The 12,721-nt window shown below is 57.6% G+C and overlaps 1 protein-coding gene across 5 annotated transcripts in view; it reads left to right on the plus strand.

Moving 5' to 3' along the window:
• Positions 1 to 2,227: 2,227 nt before the first annotated feature.
• SLC6A2 (solute carrier family 6 member 2) overlaps positions 2,228 to 12,721 on the plus strand; it is a 44,361-nt gene continuing 33,867 nt past the window's right edge. The window contains exons 1-2 of one of the 5 annotated variants that reach the window (XM_070063143.1): positions 2,228 to 2,361; positions 3,366 to 3,693. In XM_070063143.1, coding sequence (XP_069919244.1) covers positions 3,420 to 3,693 — 274 coding nt within the window. In that variant the 5' untranslated portion in view covers positions 2,228 to 2,361; positions 3,366 to 3,419. Of the gene's footprint in view, positions 2,362 to 2,424; positions 2,878 to 3,365; positions 3,694 to 12,721 lie in introns of those variants that run through there. The other 4 variants (XM_070063144.1, XR_011384196.1, XM_070063145.1 and 1 more) reach the window with 4 other exon arrangements.

Consider the following 12,721-nt stretch of genomic DNA (forward strand, 5'->3'; position numbering starts at 1 on the left):
GGCCCCTGCAGGGCCGCGGTGGGAAGGCGGGGGCGTCTGGGAGGTGGGATCCTCAGCACCTAGGAGGGGGTGGGGGTAGAGGGAGGGGACATGACAGCTAGAGAGATTCTGAGTGTCTTTCTGCCATGGAGAGAGAGGAGGCCAGGAGCCAGGAGACCTGGGTTCTCCTTTCAACGCTGTTGCTTCCAACATGGGGCCTCGGATGGCTGCCTTGAACCCTCGGAGCCACAGTTTCCTGATCTGAAAGGCAGAAAAAGGATTGCACGCCTGCCTTCCTCACAGGCTTGGCACAGCAGTCCACCGCTCAAAGGGGATGCACAGCCCAGATGGTGGCCAGGCTCTGGTCCCGAAGCCCCTGCTCAGAGCTTTTCCTGACCTTCTTCCTCCTGCCTTGAGCTCAGAGAGACCCAGGCAGCCTCGCTGTCCTCTAGTTTCCCTTCCTCTCCCCTCTGCGTCCTGCTCAGAGGACTTCTGTCGGGCAGGTCGCTCTGGTGCCAGCGCTCTCAGCTCCACTGTGTGCTCCTGTGCCTTCTTTGCTTCACTCCCCCTGCTCGTCCACCCAGCACGCTGCAGGGGCCAGGAACGTGGGGGTGTACAGGCACACCGTGACCTCACGGAGCTCATATGCCACCCCATGGGAGGCATAAAACAAAGCCACTAACAAGATAAAGGGAATGAATGAATCAAGGGGAAAGAGTGAAGGGAATAATATACGATGATGTGGGGAGACCGGCTCTGTGGCATAGTGGGTAAAGCTGCCACCTACAGTGCTGGCATCCCGTATAGGCGCTGGTTCATGTCCTGGCTGCTCTACTTTTTTTTTTTTTTTTTTTTGGCAGGCAGAGTGGATAGTGAGAGAGAGAGAGAGACAGAGAGAAAGGTCTTCCTTTTGCTGTTGGTTCACCCTCCAATGGCCGCCACGGCTGGTGCGCTGCGGCCGGCGCACCGCGCTGATCCGAAGGCAGAAGCCAGGTGCTTCTCCTGGTCTCCCATGGGGTGCAGGGCCCAAGGACTTGGGCCATCCTCCACTGCACTCCCGGGCCACAGCAGAGAGCTGGCCTGGAAGAGGGGCAACCGGGAAAGAATCCGGCACCCTGACCGGGACTAGAACCCGGTGTGCTGGCGCCGGTAGGTGGAGGATTAGCCTATTGAGCCGCGGCGCCGGCCTGCTCTACTTTTGATCCAGCTCTTTGCTATGGCCTGGGACAGCAGTAGAGAATGGCCTAAGTCCTTGGGTTCCTGCACCCGTGTGGGAGACCTCGAAGAAGCTCCTGGCTCCTGGCTTTGGATTGGCGCAACTCTGGCCGTTGCAGCCAATTGGGAGTGAACCAGCAGATGGAAGACCTCTCTCTCTGCCTCTCCTCTCTCTGTGTAACTCTGCCTTTCAAGTAAATAAATATATTTTTAAAAAATAAAACGATGTGATGTGGGGGTGTATTTTAGATACCAGTGGTTCAGAAAAGACCTCTGGACTCAGGCTTGAACACTCAAGAAGACACAGCAAGTGTAATGCCTGGGGGTGGGTTGGAACTTGGAATGCTTAGGAAAAGGAAAGATCCTTGGTGGGGGGGGCTTGCCCAAATTCTCCCCCTCTCGGTTTGAGTGCTGCCGTTTCTCCGAGGCCTCCTGCCTCCCTTCCTTCACAACTTCTGCTCCACCCAATTTCCTCACTCCTGTTGTCATGACCACAGCGGGCAGTGGCCAACTCTGTGCACACTGGACCGGGAGCCCGTTGAGGGCAGAACTGCCTCCACAGCTCCACTAGTTAGAGAGCTCAGCATCTCTTGGGTGCATGAATAAATTCACCAATAAAGGAACAAGTGGATGACTACCGGCTCCGCGGGTCCGCTTCTTGACTGCTTAAGCAACGCCTTCTCAGGCACCCTGGCCCCCTTTGCAAGCTGCCGCCCCATTGCCTCACCAGTCTTCACGGTTCTCCCATAGCCAGCATCACCGGCTCACCCATGACATCATCTGTGTATTTACGACGCTTCCTGTTTTCCCCTATCTCCCCTGCCAGAATGCAAACACCATGACATTGGGACTCTCAGGGCTCAACCTACATTGCTGTCACCCAGGAGCCTACCCCGGCACCTGGCAGGACCTGGAAGAATGAATGAGTGAAGCAGTGAATGAATGAGTAAATTAACGAATGCATAGCATTTCTCAGCCTTACAGAGCGGAGGCCACAGCCTCAAATGCCCTGCTTGGCTGCCCACAACAGGGGTGGGAGTCAACACTGGGAGGTGACTTGGCAATGTGCCGCCTGCCAACAAAACCGCCCAAGGGCCCGCGGGCCACCAGTTCGTAGCCTTGGGCGCTGAGCCGAACAGATTGGGTTGATGGAGAAGCCCTGACCAGGTAGTTTCAGTGGCTTGGGGTGGACGACAGCGCTGGGGCTGCACCAGGCGCAGCGGCCGGCCACAGCTTAGAGCCTGGCGTCCTTGGCAGCGGTTTGCGGAACTCAGCGCAGGAGAGGTCGCCAGGGAGTGCGCGCCCGGTCCCGCAAGTGGCCGAGCGAGCGCCCTGCTCCCGCCGCCCCTGAGCCGCGCCCCCGCCCCTGCCAGCCCCGGCCGCGCTGTCAGTCTCCATTAGCGCTAACAGCCTCCAGACTGAGCCGCCCGGGCGCTGGGTTAATGCAATCGGCGCGTTACCTGGGGCGCAGGCTACATTACCAGCCCGGCCCCTGCCCGGCACGGCCACAGCCAGCCAGCCTGCGCCCCGCCAGCCGGCCCGCGCCCACAGCGATCCCCACGCCGCGCCCGAGCGCCACGCGGCAGTGCCTTGCCCTAGCCCGCGTCCCGGAGCCTGCCGAGGCGCGGCTGGTCCCGGGCTGGCAGAGCGCACGGCACCCGGGATCCCCTCACTGCCGGACACGTGAGTGCGCTCTGCGCGCGGGACCGGGCTGGGTGTGCCAGGGCGACCCCGGCTGAGCCGCACGAACTTGAGAGTCCCTGACTTTGAAGTGTAGACGTTTGCGTGTCCGCGGGGGGCTCCTGGGGCTGCTAGAGGTGACGCAGTCCCTGGCTGGGGAGGGGGCGGCCGGCTGCGCCGGGTCCTGGCACGGCCCTGGGAAACTTAAGTCGCGATGGGTCCACACCCCGCAGTTCGCGGACGGGAGAGCGCGGCTGACCGGGGAGCACGCTTCAGGGACGATCTCCAGCTTTGACTCCCGTGCGGGGCGGGCTCGCCACAGCCTCTTGTTTCCAAAATTTTCCGACAGATGTGCGCGTCTGTCTGGCAACCCTGCGTCCGCCAGGCTGAGCGCGCGCGGATCCAGGTGTCCTTGGCACTACTGGGAGGTCTGGAAAGGCACCCGCAGGCAGGAACGGCCCAGGTGACCGAGTCTTTTCCTTGTGTCCTAGCAGAGCCTCGGCGCGCTCCCAGTACCGCGAAGGTCCCTCCTGCCAGCCGCACCCATGCTTCTGGCGCGGATGAACCCGCAGGTGCAGCCCGAGAACAGCGGGGCTGACCCGGGGCCCCAGCCGCCCCTGAAGGCGTGCAAGGCGGCTGACCTGGTTGTGGTGAAGGACAGCAACGGTGTCCAGTGCCTTCTGGCGCCTCGCGGTGACGATGCACAGCCCCGGGAGACCTGGGGCAAGAAGATGGACTTCCTGCTGTCTGTGGTGGGCTTCGCCGTGGACCTGGCCAATGTGTGGCGCTTCCCCTACCTCTGCTATAAGAACGGCGGTGGTGAGCGCCCGGTGGCTGGGGGGCTGGACTTGGGAGCCTACCTGTATGTCGTGGTGGTGGCCAGGAAAGGAGCTGGGCTACACGTGGAAGGAGATTGATGAGATCTACGGGCAAAGTTGGGGCACAGGACAGGACCGGAAGGTTTTAAGGAAGAAAGACTGGAGTCCCCAGTGGAAGAGGGAAATCGAGGCATGACCTTGGGCAGGGATAGGTTCTTGAGTGCAGGACGGAATCTGGGTCACAGGGTGGGCAGGAAAGGAGGTGGAGCAAACTCTTGAAGGGGCACCAGGAGTGTACATGGTGTAAGATCAGGTGCAAGGTGACCTAAACCCAGCGCTCTGAGTTTCAATGCAGGAAGCCCTGAGCAAGAGGGGAGAAAGGATTTGGGTTCCCTGGGGGAAGACTTTGCACTCTTGGGGTAGGGACACTGCAACAGAAGCAGACCAAGAGAAGCCATGCTCGGAGAGAACACGGTTCCTGGTTTGGCGATTGTTTTGCTTGGTCCTTGAGGTAGGAGGTGATGCCACTTTCTCCCCAGGTCCCATTCACATTGCAGGGAGGAGTGGGAGGGGCCGGAGGGCACAGTGTGGAGCAGCCAGGCTCTCTCCTCCTTCTCGGCGGTCAGATTATCGCCTACCCTAGAGTGAGAGCCTGGAGCTCATCTACAGCCCAGTGGGGAAAGGATAAGGTGGAACCCTGGGAGAAGCAGCCAGGAGTCGGGATGCTGCATCCTAAAACCCTCCCTAATTCCTGAGGGCATGTGCTCCCCCAGGGTGCTGGGGACAACGCCAGTCCTACCCTGATATTTGCTGGGATGAGCTCAAGGGCACCCTGCAGACAGCATTGGAAAAGGACTTTCCAGAGGAAGAAATTGTCCTCACTCTGGAACCCTCTCTCCACCAAGCCACCGTGCCTGGGAGTGGCTCCAGCTCGGGACTGGAGAGAAGTCAGAGGAAAGGGAGGCAAGGTTTGGAGCTGGGTGATGGGAAGGCTCATAACCCTGTCCGGTGGGATCTAGGACTCCCAGCTCTTTGCTTCCGACATGCACTATGGCTGCTTGCTGTGGGATGGGCAATGCTCAGTGTGTGCCAAGAAGGAGTGCTTACCAGAGGGAGCAGGTGGTTCTAAGCAGAGAGTGCTCTGTAAAGAAGTGTTTAGTTCTCTGTCTTTGTCTCTCTGTGTCTCTGGGAAAGCGAACCCGAGACTGGAGCCAACACATGAGGGTTTCGGTCCGCGCTGTCCTCATGGGCCTCCTGAGATGGGACTGTCACTGTGCGATGCTTTGGGATGAGGTATCCAAGATAGCAGTCCTGACCCCTGGAGGTGCTCACTCTCTGCGGGCTCAAAACTCCTGTCTGGCCCCAGGGGGACACCGGCAGAGAGAGGAAGGTGGCAAACATAATCCAGAGGTGAAACTTCTCTGCCTTCGGTTGCTGAAGCTTCTCACGGGTTTGTGCCCTACGGTTGAGTATTCTGATCCCTTGAACCAAAGCAGGGAGAAAATGCAGATTTTTCTATATTTTTAGCAGGCAGGAGATGATGAATGACAGACAGACTGAGAGCCATCCTTGTATGTCCTCAACGACTGTCCGAGACTGCTTGTCCCTAGGCAGTGGAAGACTCTGTCATCAATCAGCAATATTTATCTGGGCCCTCTCAGCTCTGTGGGGCTCACCTGGATGTACGAACCACCAACGCTGCCTGCTGGGAACTTTAATCACCCAAGGTCTTCATTGTCATACTGCGGCGAGTCCTTTCCATTGTTGTATATGTTTGTTAAGCTCAAAGCACCCTGGATGGCCAATCTGATAGTCATGGGTTACAAGGGTATTCCAGGGCTGTCACCGACACGGTGCCCACTTGACTGTTGTGTCCCCCCCCCCGCCCCCCGGCAAATAAGCACCTGCTGGATGCCAGGCGATAGACCTGGAGCAGATTTGTCACAGGCTCCAATTTCTAAGGGAAGTGGACCAGAAGCTCCCTCTTCTAGGCTTGCTGGCCGTGAGCACAGCACGTCCTGAGCTGTCTGGTGAGTTATCTCCTTATGGGTCTGTCTCCCAGACAGGCTGGGGAACACAGAGGACAGACACTGTGGCTTTTTCATCCCCAAATTTCTAATGCCCAAGATAAGACTAGATCCTTGGAATGTGGTAGAAGGTGCCCACAAAGCTTTGATTGAATGAATAAAATTAATGAAAGGGGTTAAGCACCCCAGATCCACTGCTGTACCCAGAACCCCTGTAGAAACAGCCAGCAGTATCTAACAAAGCAGGCAGCCTGGGCTGGTAGGGGCTGCAGCCCATCTGTTAGGATCTTGACTCTGCAATCCTAGGGTGCTGTTTCCAGCTGTGGGTCCTTGGGCCACCCTCCCAGCCTCTGTTTCCTTACCTGTCAAATGGACATAACAGTGTTGAGCAGAGAGCATGGTTGTGGGCACAGAAGGCAATGATGGAGAGCCACGGAGAGCCTGGTATGGAGGCAGGATGGCAGCTGCTTTTTATTAATGTCGCTCTGATGATTATGGCGTGGATGGGAGAGGGGATGGGTGCCCTAAAGGTCTGATAAGGGGCTGATTAGGGGAGACTCAGCGGATATGGGCTGTGATTGGAGCTCACTGCCCTGGACACCGACAGAGAGGCCAGCCAGAGAGGACTCAGGCAAGCCTCAGGAAGGGAGCAGATGATGCAGCCATGACCCTACCCTGCCTGTGTGTGGCGTCATGGCAGATAACAGGAGTGCAGGCTGGCTCCAGGGCAAGCCGGGGGAGATAAGGATGCAGGGACAAGTTGGGGCTGGGCCGCAGGGGCCTTGAATGCCAGGCTAAGGTTGGTGGGGTATCAGATGGGTGAATTTCCGTTTCTGGTAAGGATGCACAGTTGGGGTGGGGAAGCTCTCCATCTTAGAGTGCCAGGCAGCTCCTTTGCTAACATCCCCTTCCTCCCTCGGGGGGGATGCTCAGCTACCTCTTCTGGGTGTTGTTGCTGCTGAGACCCCCTGCCTCCCCCTGTGAATGCACTCCTAGCTAGTGATTCTGAGGACAGCCCTGGAGAGTGACAAGCAGGAAGGCAGGTGGTAGCCTTTAATCATGGTGTCCAAGTTCAAATCCCAGCTCTGCCACTCACTGTGACCTTAGGCAGTGCACGGACACCTCCCTCCCTGAGCCTCAAGTTCTCCACTGTGGCTGGACAGGACCTGACATGGTCCTCAAAAGCCATCCCTGTCCAGCACCCTGGCTCGGCCTGCACCCAAGCCAGGGCTCACCTTACTTAAATAGCCCCCTGCCTGTGTGTTCTTCTGATACCAGTATTCACAGCGTCCCGTCTCCTGGTCCAGCTCTTCCTTCCAGACTGGCCCAGACTGGTGGATGTTTCGAAATGATGAGGATGCCAATAGTTCAGGCCCCTGGCGAATACTGTGTGAGTGAGTGACAGGGACACTTGAGCCTGTCTGAACAAGGCCCCAAAGGCATCTGCCGCTCTTCAAAGTTCCAGGGTTTGTTCAGACCCCTTTCAAACCACTCGTCTCAGCGGGGAGGCAGGTCCAGGCAGTGGGGCTGTGCCCAGGGTTCGAGATTTTCCTCTCCCATCTGTGCTCTTGGACTGTGTTGGTCCCTGGGGAGGCACAGGACAGGCCCACTGTCCCCCTGCTTAGGGGAGAGGCCGCTGTAGACTCTCTTTTGTACGTGGCTGCTTCTATTTGAGGCGTGCCCCCCATCAGTTCTGCCTCTGCCTTGTGGACACTTTAGGATCTTTAGTTTTTGCGAACTTGAGCTTGAACCTGATGTATCTTTGGACAAGCCACTCACCCTCTCTGGTCTGAGACTAGGTTTCCATGCGGGATGACCCCAGGGACGCTTGCTTTGTGGGTAAATACTTGAGCGGTGTTGCTAATGGGCTCAGTAGGTGTAGCTGTCGCTATCAGTATCCTTGTTCCTTGATGTTGCCTGCGGGCTAGACCCTGGGTGGGGCAGAGCCCTGACTATTGGAGGGAGCAGGATTTGTCCTAAGAGGAAGCCAATGAAGGGAAGTCAGGCAGAGGTGGTCCCACGTGGGCCTGGCTCCCCAGCACTGTGGAGAGTTGCATGAATCAGGGCTTGGGCTTTGCTTCACATAGTGACAGCCTAACCTCGTCTCCTGGTGGATCCCTCACCTGGAAAGTGGGGATCCGCGTTCCTATGTGGGGTCCCATGAGCATCCTATGAGCTACCATGGTTCTGCAGCCCCTTCCTTCTCCAAATAGGCTCAGGGTCTGAGAAACCCATAGTCCTCTTGGGAATCCTCTTGGCCAAAATGTCTAAGATTCTCGAAACGATAGGGATGATGCTGGTGTCTGGCGCTTAGGTCAGGAGCCTGTGGACTCAGTGCCTTCCCATCCAGCCTGGCTTCATGGTGGGAGGCACGGGGGGTGGGAGGGGGGCGGCGCTATCCTCACCTTGAACTCCCTGAGCTTGCTGCAGATTATTCAGCTCCTGTACGCAATGAGCCAGGCTGCTGCAGGGCACCTGGCTGGCTGGGCGGCACACTCCTTTGCAGCAACACAGTGCGCATCTGGGGCCTGGATCTGGGGTCAAGGCATGAAGTCGCCAGCTACTCTGAGCTGGCCAGAAGGATCTGGAGGAGCTGTTCTCGACAGGACAGAGTCTACTTGGGATCAATGTGACATCTCGCCTTGCAGTCCCCAACTCAACTGCCCAGGTGAGGGTGCGGCCACACCACAAGCAGAGAAAGGCCCCGGGATTTTCATTAGCGACATCCTCCATGTGAATCATTGCTACAAAAGGCAGTCCCAGCCTGTGCGGAGCCCGTAGCCTACTGCTGTAGGTGGCCCTCAAGGTGCTGGCGTGTTCTATTGCGTTACTGGTGGTGTTATAATCCCAGTGAGGTGTGAGACAAGGCCCTCTTCTGACCATTACGGATCATTTCCTCTGTGATGTAGCCCCGAGCGTCCAAACACCCTCAAAGTTGTGCCTCTTAAAGAGGCCATGATGGAGGAGATGGGAAGCCAGCGTCTTCACGGAGCTTCTGCTGAGGTCACAGCTTTATTGGTCCAAGTCCAGTCCAGACCCTCCCAAGGAGAGGGGCAGTTGCTGTACACGGAGGGGTGACCCCCCGTGCTGACTTTCCTGGATTCCAGCCCCTCCTTGCCCTCCTTGCAGGAGCTGGGAGTGGGTATGTATCCTCCTTGAGGGCTGTTCTACGTCTTAGAGCTAAGGTTAGAGTTCAGCTGGAGGAATCCTAGGGGAAGGTGAGGGAGCCACTTCTACAGAGCCAGGAAAGCCATTCTTGCCCTTTTGTATAGAATCTCACCTTGTGATGCCGGGAACCAGGTAAAGGCTTAGGAAGATAGGCCTGGTTGCTCTCTGTGGAGTGCAGGGGAAGCCCTGGAGAGAAGCATGAGCCTTCTTAGGCTGAGGTTCCAGGAGCTCCGAGGTCAATGGGCAGGGCCTGCAGTGCGCAGGGAGGCCCCAGGGGAGAGATGAGTGTGGGGGAGAAGAGGCGTGGCACAGGCTCTGGGTGCTATCCCGCTGGAAGGGTCTGGGGCTGGTTTACTCTGGGAGCAGAGCGTTTGCCTAATGCCACAGGAAGCCCGTGGTTTGTCAAGAACTTGGAGGGACATTTTCTGTCTGACACCAAATGCACCAAGAATTTCTTTAGAAAAGGCCCTCCATAGAGAGAACAGTAGACCAAGGGATGTTTTGTTCTCTATAAACAGACCAGTAGACCAAGGGATGGGGAGGAGGCAGGAGTGGAGGCAGCCGAGGGGGAGATTCAGGACAGGGAGCAAGGAACACCGGCCAGGGAGAGGCTGGGCAGCCAGGCAGTGGCAGGCAGGCCTGCGGCGGCCCCGTGGGGAGAGCTGAAGCTGGGATGCTGTGCGGGTGCTGGGACGTTATGGCCTGGTGTGATGGGACACTGGGTGCCGGCTGCTGTGGGAAGGGAAGGGACCCTGGGCCGGGTGGCTGTCTTCAGTGGAGGCAATTCCCAAAGGGCAGGCAGCTGGGTGCTGAGCGGCGGGGGGGGAACAGCTCCTTCCTTCCTGAGGGGGCATCTGGGCAGCACCAGAGGAGCCTTGTGTCCCTGGAGCTGGCTTTTGCCTGGGGGCATCCTTGGTGTCCTCCTCTTGCCTGCAGTCTCCATGCTTCTTGGGATACATGGGGGCTGGGGGAGTCGGCCTCTCTGGGGACGGGGTCCTGAGGAATCCAAGGGACTGCCTCAAGCCGGGGTCTGGGGAGCCTGTGGCAGGTGCTCCTTGAAGCACCCGTGTCCCTCAACCACATGGTGAGCTTCTGCTTGCTGCTGCCACTCAACACAGGTGCTTTCCCAGCTGCTCTGTGTGTGAGGATGGGCCGCAGGTGCCACTAGCAGAGCGCCCACGAAGGGCCTGGTGCTGTACCCCATTACCTCCAATCACCGCAGAACACCGGTGATCAGCTGTTCTAGTCCCCACTGCAAAGGGGGAGCTAAGGCTCTGAGAAGGTGCATTTGCCAAGGTCAGGGAGCTGCGAATGGCAGGCTTGGGGTGCCAGGGTCATCCTGAGATCCAGACAAGGGGAATGTCCTGGGCCCTGTGCTTAGACAGCCCTGCTCTGTCCTTGTCCCCCTCCCACCAGGAGGACCTGTGTGGCCCAGAACACTGCCCACCACCTGCCCCCACCACACAGCAGGTACCTAGACTCTGGAATTCTCTGCTCCAACAGCCCCAAGCCCTCTGGGTCTGCTTGGGGTTTACACTCGGTCCCCTCTTCTATAGAGCATTTGTGTGGCAGGTCTGTGTGGCCCTAGGCCTAAGCAGAAGCCAGGGGCACCGTGTCTGCAGGGGGCATGGACAGAGCTCACACACAGGCTAGGATGGAGCTGGGCGGGAGAGAAGGGGAGGCAGGCAACAGCGATCTTCCTGGGCTGCCACATTCCAGCCCAGAGCTCCAAGAGCAAAGGGTTCCAAACTTGAACTTCACTTCATCGAGCCCTAACAAGGCCTCTGTGTGATAGCAGGGAGATGGGAAATGTGACTTGATGGGCCATCTTTAAGTATATCAACATGGGGATGGTGGACCCCGTGTGTGCTCTCACCCCAACCCTGCCAGTGCTCACCTCCCTAGCACTCCATCTGCAGTACCCTGGGGCTGTTGCAGGAAGGGGGCAAAGCAGGCTACCCCAAACACCAACTGTGGTTTTCTTGGGACTCTCTGAGAGTCAGGGGGCAGTAAGAGCCCATAGCTGAACTGCAGGCACTAAGGGGACAGCTCTGTGGATTTCTCTTCTTGCATATAACCCTCCCCTTGCTGGGGCTCCGGCCAGCAGAAGCAGAGGTGAATCCCAGAGTAGGTAACTCACCAGCAGCGCCGCCCAGAGACACTGGAAGAAAACAGCCAGAGTGAGAAGCCTGGGTAACCGACTGCTCTTGCTCCGGCCCTCCCTTGGCCGTGTCGAAGAGAACGTCAGGTCTACAGCAGCAACCCCCAGTGCCAGGATCCCAGTCGCACCTCCTGCGTTTTGCCTTCCCTGCGTTCCCGTTGGGCCACTGACTTCAGTCTCCAGGCCTATTGGGCTGTGGCATGCCTTGTTTCCCACTCTTTGCTGTGGGCTGCAGGCGGCCACAAGGCAGAGTGAGGCTCAGGCAGATCTAGGTTTGAAGCCACGCTGCATACTCACTAGTTTAGACGAACTACTAACCTGTCTAAGCCTAGTTTCATTGGAGAAATGGGATGCATATCTGTTATCTCCCGGGGGGGTGGTTTTAAATGAATGGTTATACAGAAGCTTGTATGTGGTTTGGCATATAATAGGTGCTCAACCATTGCTTCTTGCTATTTTCACCAGCTCCACCGCCTACTTCCGTCGGCATCTGTTCACTGGCACCATTGCCTATCACCCCTCCCCACTGCTGTCAGTAGTGGGGATGGGCCCGGGTTCAGGGGCCAGACCAATCCTCTTTCAATGGGACAGCAAGAAGGCAGGAGACGGAAAGGAAGACATGAGGAAGGGGAGAGAGATGTTGGCACACAGTATTTCAAAGAAGTCCAACCTGGAGCAGGGGCGGACACCGCAACAGCTGTTACCAATAGACCAGAGGCTCAGCTGATCTCGGATCCCCAGGCCCAGAACGAGCCTTCTCACTCTGATCCTATTCAGACTCATGTCTTTCTTGTCTAGACTGGAGTGTTCTGGAATCACGGGGTATGCTGAGAACGGCTCTGGGATTCTGGAGCCAGGAAGATCAGGGTCCAAATTCCTAATCCATCAAACACCAGCTAGATAAACTTGGCCAGGTCACTTAGTTTCTCCTAAGCCTCAGTGCCCTCCTCTGAAAAATGGGTACAGCAGTTCCACCCCTGAGGGTTTCTGACATGGCACTGTATCCCACTGAGCCACACCGTAGAATGGGATCCTACGTATCTAGTGCCCAGTGCCTGACACTCAAGAGGTGCTCATCTCCCAGTCAGTTTTCCTACTCCCCACCTGCTGGTCTGTCACCGGCTCAGAGGGAACTGGGTCTTTGCGCATCAGGGCCAGGCTTCCTCTTTAAGAGCCCTGAGCTTCCTGGTGAGAAACCTGAGCCCAAAGTGAAGGTGGACAGTCTGAGTCACTGGGCGAGTTTGACCCGGAGCAGCGCGTGACTGTGCCACAGCTGCTGGCTAACTGGAAGCCTCAGTTTCAACTTCTGTAAAACGGAGGCGGTGATCACGCAGGCCTTGCAGATGCTGTGCAGATGAGATTTGAGATGGCTAGGGAAGTGCCTGGAACGCAGCGAGGATCAACGATTGTGAACTGCTGGCGTCCGGTGCTAAGACTGCTGGTGCTTCCTGGTTTCCCCTCTTTCCTGGTGTGGGCAGGTGGAGCATGTTTGGTTTCCAAGGTTACAGCATGCAAGCCAAAAGCCAATGGCCGGAGGAATTTTTGCACCTGGCCTGGCCAGCTCCAACTGCGTCAGGAAAGGAGCCGGTGTTTTGCTTTGCTCGTGTTTGTGGACTGGGCTGACGTGGCAGGAATCCCAGGGAGGCACTCGATAGCATCAGGTCCTGCTCAGC

The sequence above is a fragment of the Oryctolagus cuniculus genome, chromosome 18, assembly GCF_964237555.1.
Source record: "Oryctolagus cuniculus chromosome 18, mOryCun1.1, whole genome shotgun sequence".
NCBI classification, from domain to species: Eukaryota; Metazoa; Chordata; class Mammalia; order Lagomorpha; family Leporidae; genus Oryctolagus; species Oryctolagus cuniculus.